This window comes from Sphaerodactylus townsendi, linkage group LG11 (assembly GCF_021028975.2).
Source record: "Sphaerodactylus townsendi isolate TG3544 linkage group LG11, MPM_Stown_v2.3, whole genome shotgun sequence".
Lineage (NCBI taxonomy): Eukaryota > Metazoa > Chordata > Lepidosauria > Squamata > Sphaerodactylidae > Sphaerodactylus > Sphaerodactylus townsendi.
The window spans coordinates 65,688,068-65,707,039 of record NC_059435.1 but is presented as its reverse complement, the minus strand read 5'-3'; the positions used below and the strand labels follow the sequence as shown (position 1 = coordinate 65,707,039).

Genomic DNA, 18,972 nt, shown 5'->3' with positions numbered 1-18,972 from the left:
GTGCGCCCAGTGCGCGCCCCTCCAAGCCACTGGAACACCCCCACCACACCTCCGTGGGGTCGTCCCCCTGGTGCGTCGCCTCCCGCCCCCTTGGCGCTACATCTCTGCCTGCGGGTTGTCCCGTTCACCCACCTCTCCTCCATGCACGGCTATGGACAGCTGGAGGGCCTCATGAGGTTATAATATTAATACATGCTCTCAATTTCAGCCCAAATATTAATAATTAAGCAGAAAGGACTACTGTTGCCGCTTTGCCTGTTTCTTTTAAAGCAAAGCCTGTATTTACAGTGTTGATCAAGTAAGTTTAATTAACTTGCAAGCTCTTTGCTGCTCCAGCTGCACGTGTGAACATTAGAGGTCATGTTGAAAATTGGAAAAGCAAGCTTTAATATAAATTTAAAAAATTCAAATACACTTGCTTGAAGATCTGGCTTTGACAGCTAGCACGGTGCAATGGTTAAGAACAGGTGGATTCTAATCTGGAGAACTCGGTTTGATCCCCCGCTCCTCCACATGAGTGGCAGACTCTTATCTGGTGAACTAGATTTGTTTCCCCACTCCTGCTGGGTTTCCCCATTCCTGCTGGGTGACCTTGGCCTAGTCACAGTTTGTTCAGAACTCTCAGCCCCACCTACTTCACAAGGTATCTGCTGTGGGGAGAGGAAGGGAAAGGAGGTTGTAAGCCACTTTGCGCCTCTGTACAGGGGAGAAAGGAATAAATACAAACTCTTCTTCTTTTCTTACCTGTCTGAGTGTTTTCGTGCAGAGATTCATAGTCTGAATGATCAAGAGTCAAAGGGTTCATATCGGTTTGGTCTGATGCTGGAACTGTGAGTGACGGTTCTTGCATATCCATTAGCGATTCATTCTGGTGTTTTTTGTCACCATCACCATTGGCCTCCAACCCTGCAGACAAAACTGCAAGAGTCACAAACCAAGGGATTTTTGTTTGCTTGCTTGTTTTGACCAAACAGAAAAAAATTACCAGTTTTCCATGCAGAGAAAAAAATACAGGAATGTATGGAGGTTAGGAGAGCAAGAGGAGAGGAGACTGGTGAGGCAAAGAGGAGGTGTTAAACCGGAGAGAGAACAAGGTATAGGCGGGAGCACCTAAAACTACTGTTTAAGCGTTTCCTAAGTCAGCAAGTATCTAAATGAAAAGGCTCCCGAGAAAGCAAAAACAAGATATTCTAAAATACTGGTTTCCAACTCTTTTAGCATGGTGTTGCACCAAGTCCAAATTTACTTGGTACAGTTGCCCACTTCAAAACCAAAAACAGACCATGCACAAATCTATGAAATTGCAAAAACACGGGACGTTTTTCCTAAGCTTCACGACCCACAGATTCTAAAACCACTGGCTTTTACCTTCTTTGCATGAATCTGGTGGATGGTCTGGAATTTCTTCCCAGGTTTTGCTTACACCGCCATCAGTAGCACCACCGGCTTCCAGGTGTAACATGTGATTCCCCCATACTTTAGCATTTGGATTTAATTCAGAAACCTTGGCCGATTCCTACAAAAGAAAAAAAAAATTAGTTACATACTGTGTTGGGGCAGAAATCTATTCCTTCAGCGTTTTCAACAGTGAAGTTGCCCAATAAAGTTCAGGAGATCTAAGGTCTAGCGGGACAGAGCTCCCAAAGCCCAGGTCACTATTGACTTGTACCATACCACTCCACACAACAAAATTTGAAACCCTCTGTAGTCTAAAGAGCCTTCATGCAGTGGAAGCAGCCATAGAGGAGTCCCTCCAGAAGCTAGTTTTCCTGAGCCGATTGGTAGAGTAGACCTCGTAAAGTTGGACATTATGAGATTTATTTTCACGTCATCTGTTCTACTGGGCCTTTGGTTGAGGCCATTCATGCGTGTGCTGGACTCCCTACAACAACACTCAACCACCAAAGTGTTGTCAGTCTATATCATCCCCGCCTCTTAGACTCTCCCATACTTGGACAGTATCTGAAGTATGGGGACTACGTTTGAGGCGAGATGAGTGGGTTTTGCATGGGTTTTTGACATTGTTTCACCACCTCGAATTTTAATGCTACCGTGTTTCCCCGAATATAAGACAGATATTAATTTTTGCTCCCAAAGATGTGCTATGTCTTATTTTCAGGGGATGTCTTATTTTTCTGTGTTCTGTTCATCGGGCATGCTTCCAAACAAAAACTTTGCTATGTCTTACTTTCGGGGGATGCCTTATATTTCGCACTTCAGCAAAACCTCTACTATGTCTTATTTTAGGGGATGTCTTATATTCGGGGAAACAGGGTAGGAATGTTTAAGTTTGTTTATTAATTATGTATGGAACGCTTTAAATATGTTGGTATGTGCCCAGAGTCCAGCCTTGGTTGGGGAACATGGGATGGAAATCTAAGAAAAATAAAATAAAATGTGAGGAAGCACAAAAACAGTCCTTGTCTAAGGGCCCACATGCCTCTTTGCAGTCCTGATCTACCTATGTTTTTATCCTGCCCTTTCTCCAAAGAGATCTGATAACTCATCTGGTTCTCCTGTCCTCATTTTATCCTTACAACCACCCTGCAAGGTAGGTCAGAGAGACTGGCCCAAGATCATTCAGTGATCTTCATGCCAGAGTACAGACTTAAACCCAGGTCCTCCCAGATCCCAGGCTGACAGTTACTACAACACCACGCTGGCTGATCAAGTTAGGAAAAGAATGGTTTGTGCAGCTACTTGTGACAATTATGTCTGTCACTGTGTGTTCCATGCATTATCTGTAAAAAAAAAAAAGAAATTGCCTAAACCAGTGATGGCGAATCTTTTCGAGACCGAGTGCCCAAATTGCCACCCAAAACCCACTTATTTATCGCAAAGTGCCAACACGGCAATTTAACCTGAATACTGAGGTTTTAGTTTAGAAAAAACGGTTGGCTCCGAGGCATGCGTTACTCAGGAGTAAGCTTGGTGGTAGTCAGTGGCTTTGCTTTGAAGCAACCGTGCAACTCTTTGAATGGGTGAATCACAACCCTAGGAGGGTTTACTCAGAAGCAAGCCCCATTGCCAGCAACCGAGCTTACTCACAGGTAAAGGATCGTGCTTTAGTTCTTCCCATGAAAATCAGTGGGGTTTAACAGCGCTTAACAGGGTTACCCACACTGCTTCCCCAAAACTCGGTCTTAGGTTTAATGCTAATAATTGAGCCCAGCGGCCCAGGCCAGCCTAGATGTGGGGGGGGGGGAACGACACTCTGTTTGGCGTGCCCACAGAAAGGACTCTGAGTGCCACCTCTGGCACCCGTGCCATAGGTTCGCCACCACTGGCCTAAACTGATCCCAAGAAACTTGTTCAGGTAAGGACATCATATTTAGCTTTTCTATATGTTACTTTATGCGTTTTCTTTCCCTCTTACATCCACACCCATCCACACATTCTTTGTAGTATTTGTGTCACAACTGCAGTTGAGAAGCAGGTGTAAAAGGTGGAGAGATGTACTTGCTAAGTAGCCTAGAGCAAGATTTCAACCAGGGGCATCTCAGCAACATCACACCACTCAGTTGCCACTTATGACACGAAACTGACTTTCACGTCATAGGACTTTCAAGCACCGGCCTGGGAAAATGTGTATGGTGGGAATAATGGAAATGTAGAAGAGCACCAAAGGCAATTGGCTTCTTCGCAACACAGAACGAAACTACTTGATCAGGTATCATGCAACACAACACAGCAAGCATGGACATTACCAGCAAGAGGAGAATTTTTATCAACAGGACAGAAGGTGTGGTGTCCTTACAGAAGTAAATCCTTTTCACAAGAGAAAAAAACCCAAGTAAATGACACAAGTACAAGCCCGAGACAGGGTGTATAAGCAAGATCAGCAGAGGCAGGCGTGAACGATGGGTGAAAAAACATGGAGGAATACACTAGACAAAAGCATATAGTGACTGAAAGATCCTTCTACGGGACACTGAATGGCTGGGTCGGTGGTGGGAGAAAGGCTGTAGATGCTGGAATCCACCAGGTAGAGTACTGGCTGCAGGCCTACACAATACTGGAGAAGGCCTGCAGAAATGTAGACGGCTGTTTACCATGAGCGGCTTGTGGGCCTCTAACGCAAAAAGTTATTAGATTTTGTTTTTAAAAACCAGTTGTATGCAAGAAAACCTCCAAACCCTGATTAAAAAAAACATATGACTCATGAATCAAGTTATAGTACTTACACGTTCTTCATCTGTATCTTGCCACCCCCAAATGTGACTGTTTTGTTGTACTAGCAACTGGTAAGGAAATCCTCCAATACCAAAGGAAGAAACCGCCATGTCTTTGGCTTGGTTCTGTAGCGTCTCATTAGTACTGCACGTTTTATCAGTTTTGTTAAAGCATGAATTCATCCACAGGTACCCCATCAGATATTCCTGATCGCTCTCAACGCTGTTGCCTGAAAACAACCAATTTAAAGGAGCAGATGGACAAGACTGATCCACTGCTCTTAAGTCACCCACATCTTGGGAATCCATTTTAGAAGTAGCGTCAGATTCCTTTAATATATCTTCCATCAGATCTAGTACACACTTTGAATGGCCTTGCTCAGATTCCCTGTCACTAACAAGAGGTATTTCGTAAGAAGGAGTAGCAGCATATTTGTCTATCTGCCTGGGGTCAACACAAATCCCACTGGAGTCTCCAGAAGTTTCCTGACTGCAAATCGGAGGGTCTTCTGTACCTGTGACACAAACATGTTCTGTTTGAGCCTCGACTGAATTCAAGCAACTTTCTAGAGCAGAGTCCTTGATATTCTCCTTGAACATCTCTCCATGGTGAGGCGGGGGTTCAGAATCCAGATGACTGAAAGGACACAGGGCTGCCAGCTCACCTGGTCCAGCCAGGTGGGGCAAAGATCCATTTTGACAAAGTTCTGTGTTTTTTTCGCCGGTTGCGGTAAAAGTCAAGGCACGGCCAGCATCCATTTCTACAGCTTTAGCATCATTCTCCTGCATCGAGGCAGGAACTCCATCAGTTTCAAAGTGACCGTTTGCTCCATTCATCCACAAGACATCTTGAAGAACTGCAGACGTCTCCAGCGCTTCTGGAAACATTAGATTGCTGCTGATATTTAATGCACAATTGTCGTAAACAGAAGCTTCAGAATGTGCCTTAGTTCCACCACCCATTTTGCCTTCATGGTGAATTTCACAGGTCGACTGATTCCCAGCCTCTTCTGTCCCCACTCTTGAATTAATCCTTGCATCTGGATGATCTTCCAGTCCATGCAATGTGCGTCTGCCCCAAAGTTTGGACTGCTCACCATTCACATTAATTTCACCCATTTTAAAATGTGTCAAGGAGGCATAACAGCTGCTGTATTCATTACGTGAACTGGGAAACTCACATGTTTTACAGTCATCCTTTGCCATTTTGTGCAAAGACTCAACTTCCAGACAGTTTTCTTTTAGAATTCTCTCACGGCCACTTGTATTCTGTGGCTCCAAAAAAGTTAATGTCTCTCCGTTCTTCTGTGACACCCCTCTGAAGCTAACCTCTGACAGACTAGCATCTATTTGAGATGGCTTACTGTGCTCAACCATCTTTGGACTGATACCGTCATTACTTGTAAAAGTTAAGAACTTTAGTGTTTTCTCCTTAAAAATTAAGCCATCTGGAGCTGGAAGCATTCTAACAGCTGGATTTTCATACCTGCACAAAGCTTCAACAGCTCCTACATCCTCGGGTTTCAAGAGCTGCTTTAGATCACTACAGTGCTCAGAAAATGTGGGGGGTTCCTTACTGCAACGGGAAACTGCCCCAAATTCATTGGCATTTCCTTTGGAATCTTGGCTATCTTCTGATCTAGGATGGCTGCCTTCACTTTGGTTTTCTGCACTGGCTTGGCTTGCAAAGAGAAAGTTGGTTTCTTTGTTGAAGCCTGATGAAAAGTTCAGATTACTTAACTGCTTAGAACAGTTTCTGCCTGGCTCTGCATGGTGGTTTTCACTCAAGTGAAACTGCAGATCTTCAGAGTCATAATCGTTTCCATCATTGCCCACGGAAATGCCTGCACGCAACGTGCCTCTTAGTTCCTGGGGACACTGCATGTCTTGCACTAAAGGCACAGGTGCTGGAGAATTCTTCCTTTCATGAACAAATTCATTCATACCAATGCTACTGCCCAGTGTATCCATTTCCCAAGTTCTATTTTGAGGAAGGTGTTCAACACATGCTTGTGTCCTTAAAACATCTGCTGTTATACTGCTGGTATTTAACCCGCACCCACCATTTACCAAGTCAACAGAGGAAATTTTAATCTCCATTACTCTTTCTGTCTCTGCTACACTATCAGCTATTGAGGTATAAGATGTGTCTTTTGGAGCACTGACGTCTAAAGCCACTTGAACCAGCTCCTGTACTAGGAACTGTTTCCTGTTCCCTACAGGCTGGGTTGAGCTGTACATTTCCTCAACAGCTGAGCTTTCTCCATTTGTGTCCGTCTCCTCGTCAACCGCCGCTTGCCTTTCTAAATCCATTTCCAGATCATCCTCATCAACGATACAAATACTGTAGAACTCCTTATCTCTGGCGCTTATATAGTGCCTGTCTATATCAAGATAAGCAAGGGGAGAATCTGTTATTTCTCCATCTATTTTCCTTGAAGCTACCATGCTACAATTACCTGCAGCAGCCTCTGTTCCATCCTGTAGCAGCAAGCCCTCGACTGTAACGGAATCCTCTTTTACACAGCTTTTACTTAAGGATCCTTGTTCCCGAAAGTCTTGGCCTAAAGCCACCGGTACACACGGAGACAAATTATTTTCAAGTGAACACCACAGCTGTCTAGCTCCCGTGGATCTGCTTTCATTATTGGCATTAATACAAGAACTGCCAGCATTGTTCATCCAGAGAGCATTACTACTGCTGTTTTCTGTAAGCCTTTTGCCCCCAACTCCAGCTTCCATTAGATCGTTCTCTTGCAAAGTGCCATACCTATTCAAGATCCTTTTCACCTCGTTAAGTGGGTGAAGATTAAAAGGTCCAGCGTAGATACTTCTGAGGACATGATCACCAGCAGCACCTCCCACACGGTGATGTGAAGGAGACTTAGCAGATTCCACGCAATCCTGAACGGCAGCTGTCCCGTAAATTGTCTTCTGGACTAAACGTAGTTCCTTATTTTCCACTGCCTCCAAAACTGAAGTTAAAGTTTTACTTATCCCGCTGTCGGACGGCTCCTCTTCGACAGATTTTTCCAACAGGCTCATTTTTTCATTCTTGCTGTTATCTAGCTCCTTGCTGAAGCAGCAACCCATTTTCAAGTCGTGTTTCGTGAGTCCCGGAACTACAAGCTCGTTTCTGCAGATGCCCACTTTACTGTCTAAGGCTGCTGGGGAGACAAGCCAACACCCAGAAGCCAAAAATAGGCCTGCTTAAACTGTGCACGAGGCTCATGTGCTAATGCCACTCAAAGTCCAAAGCCCTGTTACTGAGAAATGCCTTCGTATGTTGTCATAGGCACAGTATTGTGCTAAGCAATTTAAGCCGGAAAAACTAGCTAAAGCTATATTGTGAACAACGAGCACCATCCTGGTTTTTTCTCATCTGGACTAGCGCCGGGTCAAGCACTGTAGACATCCTTCCTTGCGACTACAAGAATGCTATCAAAAACCACACACTGGACTGAATTCTAAAGTAGACTGTGTACTCCTTTCTATCCCGCAACATAAATGAACAGGGAGGGAAGAGGAGTCTCACACATCGAGTACAATCAAAACTTCAAGGCTACCGTTAAGATGCTGTTGCTTACATGGATTCTCTACCACTTCTACTCTCCCTCAAGAAGACAATGGGCAGAAGAAAGCTCTTCTAGCTCACTTCTCAGACATATGTTTATATATTACATAGTGTGCTCCTTCATAGCCTAACTCTCTTTCTAAGGTCTTCACACAAAAAATGAAAGGCAGGCTCAAAACTTCCTTTCAGCTAACTGTGGGGTTCCCCTCCAATAGAACCTTCTCTGCTGGAGAAAGGCTCTGTCATAAACAGAATGGGACTGTTAAATTAAATCCATGGTCGACAGAACATCCTGCACAATGAAACCTAGTAGGAAATGCTATGCATGTGCTATCTCACATGGTCTAATGTGCCCCAGGAGAGGCAAACTGGCTTTGCCCAAGACTTGCCATCTCATGTTCTCCTGAAGCGGGGCATCATCGATGGTAGCCCACAGCCTGGTTGCAGTTGCAGCTAGAATACGAATGATCTGGGGCAGGTCTATATCGTCACTTTATAAACACTGGGAGCTGGATACCGCGGAAAAGACCTTTATGTGGAGTGGAAGGCGCATTTTTTTCACGAGTTCTTTCCCTTCTGTGGTGGCATTCCAACTCCTCCCCATGATAATTCTGAGTGCCCCACCTCCAACCTACCTCCAATAGAAGGAGGACAAGGGGCCAAGGGGGTTGTGCTTCTGGGCATAGGATTCAGAGCATCCTACCCGATGCACATAATCCCCACAACAAGAGGGAGGTGGGGTGGTTTTTGGCAAAGATTTCCAATAACACTTTCATCAATAGCTATGCTGACAGCTATGATGTACTGGGTAGCTGACAAGCTATTGTTTGCTACACCCTGGCTGCACTTCCTACTATCTACCTCTCAAATCAGTGACAACACATTATTTCCCGACAAGCGCAATCAAGAGTTTAGAATACAGGAAGCATTAACTCATGTGACAAGGACACGTTACAAGAATTCCTATTTGCATCATGACAAGACTGCTGCGTGCTAAAATATGTGACTTGGATCTATAGGGGATCTCTGTGGGAAGATGGGAGGTAGACTCCTTAGGAGCTTCCTTCCATCACCCTCCAGTTTCTAAAAAAATCCATCTTTTAATTTAAAAAATCCATGGGGAAAAATGTCCCAAAGGGAATACTCCAGCTTTTCCCGTTCTGGACATCACTACTTGTACGATTATTTCAGCTTCAGAGACAAAAAATTTTAATTGTTGAACTCAACTTTCATCACTTTCATCAATAGCTATGCTGACAGCTATAATGTACTGGGTAGCTGACAAGCTATTGTTTGCTACACCCTGGCTGCACTTCCTACTGTCTACCTCTCAAATCAGTGACAACACATTATTTCCCGACAAGCGAAACCATGTGGGGGCCATCCCATCACTTAGGGTGGTCCATCTGGCATTGACCAGGACCTGGGCTTCTCCCATCGTAGCTCCAGCTCTGTGGAATGGGCTCCCAGAAGATATGAGGTGGGCCCTCTCCTTCGGGATCTTCAGGAAATGTTGCAAGAGTTGCTTCTTTGCCAGGACTCTTGAGGGGGTTTGAATGGCAGGAGCCTTTTAAGGGGAGAAGGGAGAAAGACGGGGGCTCGGTTTTAGCTGAATTTTTAAAAATTGTCACTGCAAGCTGTCTTGAACCATAAGAAGGAAGGTAATAAATGCTTTAATAAAGGGAGTTCCCCTTTCTCCTACCCATGTGCCCAAGAGCAAAATGCTACTACCAAGTCTCCTCTGCCAACGGTGCTCTTTACTCAGTTGGGAATCATGAGAAAAGGGGGTGGGGAGGCATAAACACAGTGGCTGTGGGGTTGCTGGAATGGGTCCGTTCTTGCAAACAACTAATCGTGGAGAAGAGTTTTGACACTGAAGAGATGCAGACAGATCCACATGTATACCACACTAAGCTTACTGTTGGCGCCTCCCGGGACTGGAGGTGGCTTTGGCACCAAGACTCATGCCCACTGCGCTGCCCAATTCAAACCCTGAAGGGTAGCAGCACCCTGTGGATCCGCCCTGGAACTCTGCTGCCCCCAAGTGGCTGAGTGCGCAGTTACTCACAGCTTGAGTATAACCACCTCCAACTCCCCACACACTAATCCTGAAGTGTCCAATGCCTTGAGTCATCATCACTGTGACTGGGGCTAAGTAGGACCATTAAGGCCAAGAAGCATGGTAAAAAGTAAAGGGATAGGGGTTCTCTTTTTAAGATATGCAATGGGAGAAAATGAAGACAGCTATGCATCAAATATAGATTGAAGTGGGAAAAACAGAGAAGGGGAGGGGAAATCAGTAAGGGAAATATATGCCACCTTGGTTGGAAAAAAGAACACAGAACTTTCTCTAATGAGAGTGGTGGCAGGAAAAGAACTGAAGGGAAAGGACTCCCCCTAGTGGTGGAGACAGAAACTGCAACTGCCTCCAAGGGTCGGGGGAGGTGGGGTGGAACTGTTATTCAAAATGCCCTCATTCTTCAGGTGAGAAAGGGCAGGATTAGTTATAATTTCTGCACAACCCCATCACTGCTCATTGTAAAAACTGGTAGTTGTTTGTGACGCAGTAGTTAGAGAAGAAGAGTAGGACCGCTGAGACTTGATATGAGACTTGATATAGCATGACCTTGGCCCATCTCTCACTAAGTCCACCCAACCTCACAGGGTTATTGGAGAATTAATAAAGGAGGAGAGATTACATATTGTTCCGAACTTGGAAAAAGGTTGGAACAAAAAATGCAGGTAAAAAACCAGGCTACAACCTGGCCACAAATAACGCTCTGCTTTGGAACTGCTTGTGCTTTCCACCCAGTCCTGCTCAGCCACGTGTGCTGCACTGTGTTTCACTTGGGTTCGTCCACAGACGGCTCAGGCTAGCCTGACTTCCTCAGATCTCAGAAGCTAAGCAGATCTCAGAAGCTAAGCAGGTTAGTACCTGAACGTGAGGACAGCAAGGAATTCCAGCGTCGCTTTGCAGAGGACGGCAACGGCAAAGTGCCTCTGCTGCCTCTAGCCTTGAAAATGCTACAGGGTTGCTGTACGTCAGCTGTGACCTAACACATACACACATGCCCACAGGACATCCTGCAAGTGCACTGGGGCTTTGAACCAGCAAGGTTTGTGCAGTTGTGGGATAGCCGTCTTCTAACGCCAGCCAGCAGCTCTACTGCTTTCCCCTTTGGACACACCTCGAGCATTACTGGGACCTTAGTCCGGGACACAGATTAATACCTAGAACCTGCCAAGATGTTTCATGCTCTACCTTTTCTGGCTTCTAAATTCCTTTTTCTGGAGTAATACATGTTGCACTTCATGTGTGTATGGAGTGGAAATTTAGAATATTTGCATCTTAGTGTGGGCATTCTATTATCTGGGACACTAGCTATATAGGTGGTATCACAATTTCCTGAATGTGGTGTTTCCAGCATGGTGTAGTGGTTAGGAGCAGGTGAACTCTAATCTGGAGAACCGGGTTTGATTCCCCACTCTTCCACTTGAGGTGTGGAGGTTTATCTGGTGAACCAGATAGCTTGTGCACTCCAATACACACCAGGGGGTTACTTTGGGCTAGTCACAGTTCTTTGGAGCTCTCACTCCCACCCACCTCACAGGGTGTTAGTTGTTGGGGGGGGGGGATTGTAAGCCCTTTTGAATCTCCTTAGACTCAACTCTTCCCAATCCAACTCTTCCTCTTCCCTTAAAAAACTCTCCAGTTTCACTGTTATGGGAGAAGTCACATGGAGCACCTAAAATACAGTTTGGTGATCAACCCTTAATGGATTTGTTTCATTTTGAAGAAGCAACACTGAGCAACATGGAGCTTTCAAATAACTTGTGCTCTTGAATTATAGGACCAACGGCCTTGAATGCAACCAGCAAGAAAATCCTGTTAGAAACGTCCACAGTTTTATATGGCAGCTTCCTGCTGGATGTCAACGGACACCGTGAGTGAAATTACGTTCCTCAAAATTACGTTCCACTGAAACATCGGAATTGAAACTGAGGCTGCCATTCTCCATCCCTTGTTATTTCGGTCGGGCCCACTGTTGATTCTATCTGGGGCCGCCGCTCCCCCCTTTTTCCTCTTCTATTATTTAATTCTCCCTTTTAGCCTTGGGATTGGGCGCCCGTTTTTACCGTTTTATTGGTTTATTGTTATTGTTTAAATTGTATATGATTGTTGCTGGATTTTAAATGTGTTAATTTATGCTGGATTTTAAATGTGTTAATTTATGCTGTTGGAGCTGCTGTCAGAGAACAGCCATGTTGGAAGCCGCCTCGAGCCCCTTGGGGAAGAGGCGGCCTATAAATTTGAAATATAAATAAATAAATAAATATAAAAATCAGATGCTAACTAGTTGAGCATCGAGCAGAACTGGAGTTGAGGGCTTGCAAATATTATACATGCTTGGTGCAAATGCACCCAAAAAATTATCAGCATATGGGAGACTTCTGTTTGCTGTGAAAGCACTTTAGAAAAGAGTTGCTATCCAAGGTACAATACAGAACAGTTGCTAAGTTCCCAGGCGGGTGAAAAATGCTATTCAAGATGCACGGTACTTACTAGATGAGAACTGTCTTTAACTTCTTGTACTTGCTGCACCTGCGGTTCAGCCACAACTTTAGTGTCCTGATCAGAAGTCATGAGCTGCCTACTTTTTGGCTACTCTGAGAGAACTGTGTTGATAAGCTGCAAAGTAGAAACACAAACAAAAAAAGATTTGAGTCACAAGAAGTGGCAGATCAAACTTAGCATCAAGCAACACTTGGCAGAGAACACGAAAAAAACCCCCACGTTTGTACTAGATCTTTCATAAAAATGCATCTGATTGAGTTTTCCCCCTCTACTCCCAATATATATAGATATAGACATGTATAGCAAAGAGATTCCAGATTTCAGTGAATAAGTTTGCCATCTATGCTGGAAATTCCGGTTACTGCTGTGCTTCTAAGAAGTGTATTCCAACTGCTGTGTTGTTTCCTGCATTGAGCAAGGTTCATTCCCTCAAAGTTACTCATCTGAACAACAAGCAACAACCTCTTTGGTTGTCAAGGTGCCAACAGCAAGCTTCGAAATGGAGGGCCGACTGCTCACACATGCCAACATAATGTCCACCTCATTACGCAACAGCAAGAGCTGACGAAGTGCCCAGCTCCCTTCATGGAAACAGCCAGCATTTGGGAAAAAAAAGAATACTCAGAAATAGCAAAACTAACAACTATATTAAGAGACGGTCATATGGAGAAATTTGCAGAAAACTGGACACCTTTCATGAATTATCTATTGAAAAAATATGGTTCCAGAGAAATAATTGCAGGATTTGAGATCTAAAAGAAAACAGCAGATTGAATTGGAATATTAGTAACTATACAGTGTGTAATTGATAAATTGTCTCATTTTAAATAGATGCATGAACCTAGAATGGATTAGAATTCAACAATGAGAAAGTGGGAAGTCACTGTATGGTTTTATGGTGTTTAGTTAGATATAATAGGTTGTGTTTAGTTATTGCAAAATTTATGTTTTAATTTTTCTTGTGTTCTTTTTTGTATTTTTTACTTTTATTATGCATTGATGTAACGGTATATGTAGAAGTGTACAGTGGTATATGTCTCTTTATGTTGTGAAAATAAAAGTTTATTATGATAGAATACTTGCAAGGAGGTCCAAAGAAGAGTTACAGCCTTCTAATGTCCCAGAAGGGAATGGACTAAGGGTATAACTCTACAATTGACTAGCAAGCAGTGTGGATTCATGTGTTTCTCTTCACCTTTGAAAAGATGCAACACACATCTTGCCAACACTATAGTCCCAAACCAGGAGAACATTGCCATTAAGTCATCCAAAACCTGATCTGTGAAACGTAACTTGAAAATAATATCTGGATTCTAACACGTGTGAAGTCCATCAAACTATGTCCGAGAATCATACAACACTCGCAAAAATTCTCCTTAGTAATCTAAAGGCAAGCATAATCTCTCATAGATGTCATAAATTAACATATACATATTTATGCACTGTGTGTTAAGAGTGCACACAGGGCCCTGGAAGTCAGATTCCTGCTTCACCACTAATTTGCTAATCATGGTCTGACTCAGTTTCCTATCTGTAAAACTGAATTGCTGCCATCACACCCTTCAGTGCTGTTGCAATATTTAAAAAATCCTGAAAAGCACTTTTCTGGATCAAAAAAGGAATACGGAATCTGAGGAGCAACACATGAAATACAGGCAGGCCTCTCTGGTCTAGGCTGACAACTCTTGCAGCTGGGAATTACATCTCTTAAGATATTCGCAACCCAAATGCCAACATTCCCTAATATTAAACAGCTGCATTCCGCATATAACATGCATTAACTACCCTCCCCTACGTTTCCAACGAGCTCACACAGAGCCAAACTCCTTGCTAAGTTTTCTTCTCAGAAAGGGAGCAGCAATTTTCACAGTTCCTGGGCTTCATCAACAAATATTAGTGAGCTGCAGGAACTTATCCAAGCATGGAATTAGGCGATGAATTGCTATGACAACATACCGTAAGGTATGCCAGAGCGCAGTGTAAATACCTTAAAGCCCTTTCAACCAAACTGCTGCGTGTGCAGCAAAAGAGGCAGGCAGAAACGCATGGACCTGCACCTGCCACCCCACGAACAGCAGATCTCACAGTGTGGGCATACGCCGGTCATACACAATCTCTGCAGGGAGCCTCAAAAAGTCAGGAAAGGGTTCTAAGATCGGAACACACATGTATGTAGCAGGAAACACACACTCCCCACATCCCACAGGTGATCACTGAATACTATCAGCATGTGAACTACCCCGTTTCAGAGCCTTAATAGATTCCTCTTCCTGTAAATGCTGGGAACGGTCTGCTCTTTCAACAGAATAGCAACAAGAATAATCCCATGGAATAAAACAGTTTTCCTAAGAGTTACCATGTAAACCCATGGAGGTGAACCTTTGGCACTCCAGATGTTATGGACTACAATTCCCATCAGCCCCTGCCAGCATGGTCAATTGGCCATGCTGGTAGGGGCTGATGGGAATTGTAGTCCATAACATCTGGAGTGCCAAAGGTTCGCCACCACTGATGTAAGCTAATTCAGATCTTATACAATGAAAACTGTAAATCCAGTCATGACTGTTGCTGGAAGCTCTGAAAACTACATGTGGTTTTAAAAAAATAAAATTAAGATGTCATTTCTTATACCTCTCCCTCCCCCATCGCCAAGTCAAGTGGACATGGACATAATTTTACAAAACCACACAGACCATCCGTTAGTAAACCGTGATTTAAAACATGGTTGTATCTTTGACTATTGGCTTGGAAAAGTACTGAATACATGCTCTTACATAATATGTACCAATGAAAACTGGGGGAGGGGGTGTCTTGAAGGGGAGGCTTTCCCCCACGGCCTAGTCACAGCGATTCTTGTTTTGTTTACACTAACCAGGTTAGGTTAGTGTAATGCAGGGGTAGGGAACCTGCGGCTCTCCAGATGTTCAGGAACTACAATTCCCATCAGCCTCTGTCAGTATGGCCAATTGGCCATGCTGGTAGGGGCTGATGGGAATTGTAGTTCCTGAACATCTGGAGAGCCGCAGGTTCCCTACCCCTGGTGTAATGCAATAAAATGGCCTTTGAAAACTTTCTGAAAATTTCAGCTGGATCAAGCTCTGACAGCCAGGATACAGTCCGGGCAGGACACACAGGGACTGTACCACTGTGTGCTGAAAGATCTGCACTGACTGTGCCATCTGTTTCCGGCACATTTCAAAGTGCTGGTTCTTACCACTAAAGCCCTAAATGACTTGGGGAAGGAGACTCTGAAGGACCGTCTCCTACTATACTGCCCAGCTCACCATTTAAGATCTTCCCAACAAGCCCTACCCGCTGTGCCCACCAGCCTTCAACCATGTGATGGTGGACAATCAGACCCTCTCAAGTTTACTTTTCCCAGTGGTAGCACCTTTTCTGTGGAAAGCCCTTCCCTGCAAAGCTCACCTGAACCCTGCACTACTATCTTTTACGTGCCAGGGGAAACCACTTCTTTTTACCTAGGCTTCAAATGTAAAGGGTTTTTTTTTTTTTTTTACAAAAAATGTTTTTAGATTCTGATTCTATCCTGGGACTTGTTTTCTGCTAGTGAATGTTTAATGCTCTACCTGGCCTTTTAATGATGGCCTTTAGCTTGTATGTCGCCTCAAGAAGACTCTCTCAAGAGGTAGCACAGAAATCTTCTAAATAGTAACTAAACTCTAAAAATGGCTTAAAAGGATGAGTCCGCATAACAGATCTTTACTTCCTTCGCTTCCAGTTGCTTGCCATCTCCAAAAGACTGCTCCTGAGAATTTGGGGAACTTGGGGAGAGCTTGGGTACAGTTTTGTGCAAACTTTGGCAAGAAGTGATTTCTGCCAATATTACCCCCACAGTGTGGCCACACACACACCCCATGAACAGCACTTCCAGGAATGCAAGAGGAAAGACAACATCCCTTTGTGTGACCTCATCCCACAGGATCCAATGTTCATGGTCATGTAATGGCTAAGAGCAACCGACTCTAATCCAGAGAACCAGGTTTGATTCCCCACTCATCCACATGAGTAGTGGACTCTTATCTAGTGAACCAAGTTTGGTTCCCCGCTCCTCTTTAAGAGGGAGCAACAGCCGCAGAAGGCCATTGCTTTCACATCCTGCATGTGAGCTCCCAATGGCACCTGGTGGGCCACTGCGAGTAGCAGAGAGCTGATGGACTCTGGTCTGATCCAGCTGGCTTGTTCTTATGTTCTTAAGAATCCTTTTGGGTAACCCTGTGCTAGTCACAGTTCTCTCGGCACTCTCAGCCCCACCTACTTCACAAGGTGTCCGTTGTGGGGAGAGGAAGGGAAGGAGTTTACAAGCCGCTTTGAGATTCCGTAAAGGTAGAGGAAAAGCGGGGTGTAAAAACCAACTCTTCTGGTTTCATTAATATTTACCCCAACACCTGTTTATTCTTTGTTGAAAAGAATCTGGCCAAAGGCTGCTGAATCTCCTTGGTGTCTAATTACAGCTGCAATTTCCACTCCCCCTTCTTAAGATATTTCCCTGCACAATCAGAGTTGCTGTGTAGAGGTAAACATCCTGCCAGCTAAAGCCTTTTTACGTTAATAAGCTACTGAAGAGGTGCCAGCGACTCTTTCATTCTCCAGAACAGAGCTCACCGCCCCTCGGCCTAGGGATAAAATGCCTCCCTGAATAGGAAGTGCTACGTACACAACACTGCTTATTCCCTCTTTTGATCTTGGCGCTTTTGTGTATTATTAACAGTCCTCATTACACCCTGGATGGCTAGCAGGCATCTGTTTTCAGTTGCTACATCTACAGCTGAAGCCTTTTTTTCATAAGGAACACACTGAGGCTTTTGTCATTTCCAAGGTAACGTGATAACAAAATTATTCGGGCCGTTTTAAAACCTGCAAGAAAACCTGTAAAAAAACTGTAAGAACAAACATCGTTCGTCCGCCTGTGAGGCTTCTGGCCAAAGACACAGCTAGTTATTCCTAAGAAGTGGCTCCTATCTTTTCAAACTTCAGGTGTTGCGTGCATCTTTCCCCCCAATTCCCCAGGCCCTCAGACTTCCCAATCATTCCTTTGGGCAAGAAACTCAAGTCAGACGATGCCTGGGAAGAGATCCTACTCCCGTGGTGGCGAACCTTTGGCACTCCAGATGTTATGGACTACAATTCCCATCAGCTCCTGGGCATGCTGGCAGGGGCTGATGGGAATTGTAGTCCATAACATCTGGAGTGCCAAAGATTCGCCACCACTGTCTGAGTCCTTTTTTAAAAAATAAAATAAAATTCCAATGCAAATATTGTAAACATGGATGGACCTCTGAAAGAAAAATCCTAAGAAACAATTTCAGAGGGTAGTCGTGTTAGTCTGCAGTAGAACAGTTAGTTCTGAGTCCAACAGCACTTTAGAGACTGATTAAGATTTCCAGGGCATAAGCTTTTGGCAATCAAAGGTGTGTCTGACAAAGGGAGATTTGAATCTTGAAAGCGGACACCCTGAAAATCTTATCAATCTCTAAGGTGCTACTGGACTCAGAACTATCCTATGAAATATTTCATTGTTTTGAATAAGAGAAGTATATTTAAGACAAGGGGTTACTCACTCAAGATGAAGAGTGATGAAGATTTTAATGTAAACCAGTGGTGGGAAATTTGTGGGGGGGAAATACCATCAAATCACAGCTGATTTATGGCGACCCCATAGGGTCTTCAAGGCAAGAGATGTTTGGAAATGGTTTCCCACTGCCTGCCTGAGAGAGTTCTGAGAGAACTGTGACTGTCCCAAAGTCACCCTGTAGGCTTCTTGTGGAGGAGCTGGGAATTGAACTCGGTTCTCCAGATTAGGGTCCACCACTCCTAACCACTACCCCCACACCAGCTCCTGAAGCATTAGTGAAAGTTAAGTCTTGCATCCACTCTAGACAAAGGGTCTCCAAAATGCTTCCTGTGAGCGCCATGGCACCTACCATTTTTAGAGAGTGTGGCTTCTCCCTGGCCACTGGTTGTTTGATTGGCTGTGCAGGTTTTAAAAATCTTCAGCAACAGCTGCCTCCACAGCACAAGAACATTTATTGTGTGACTGAAGGTCAGCTCCAGCAGCCATTGCCTGGCAGGCTCCAACTCCTGCAGCCGCCATTTTGTGGCTTCACCCATTGTGCTGGGTTGGAATCCCAAAGGTGCCCGCAGGTTCAAAAAGGTTGGGGGTCCTGCTCTATATATTTATAACATTTTCAAAAGTACATTCCTTGCACAAATAACACTACTTTTGTACATAATTAATATGCTATAATTTATAGACCATTTTAAGTATGTAACGCATGCCACCTGAGCCAGACCTTTAGCCAGGGAGGGTGGAATATAAGTTTAATAAATAAATAAAATAAGATGGTAATGTTTATTGTTTATTTATCTACATTTCGTCTCTGCCCTTTACCACAGTCTCAGTAATACGCTCTTAAGGAATAAAAGGTATAGACGGTAATATTCATCATTTATTTCCATTTATTCACCATCCTTTACCACAATCTCAGTAACACACTATTAAGGAATAAAAGGTTTCTAGTGTTCAACATGATATCCAAATTTGCTGCTAGTCCTCATGTGACTACATGAGTCTGTCCAAATAATATGTTATTTGCTACAAAAGTTGTTTTATATTTTAAACTTTTATTTTT

General features: G+C 44.1%; 1 protein-coding gene across 2 annotated transcripts in view; it reads right to left on the bottom strand.

The window, feature by feature from the left end:
* Window positions 1-18,972, bottom strand: part of LARP4B (La ribonucleoprotein 4B) — a 62,059-nt gene that overhangs the window by 21,850 nt on the left and 21,237 nt on the right. The window contains exons 2-4 of one of the 2 annotated variants that reach the window (XM_048511136.1): window positions 12,311-12,436; window positions 1,369-1,516; window positions 745-918 (exon numbers count right to left, since the gene is read on the bottom strand). In XM_048511136.1, coding sequence (XP_048367093.1) covers window positions 745-918; window positions 1,369-1,516; window positions 12,311-12,391 — 403 coding nt within the window. In that variant the 5' untranslated portion in view covers window positions 12,392-12,436. The remainder of the gene's footprint in view (window positions 1-744; window positions 919-1,368; window positions 1,517-12,310; window positions 12,437-18,972) is intronic. The other variant, XM_048511137.1, reaches the window with a different exon arrangement.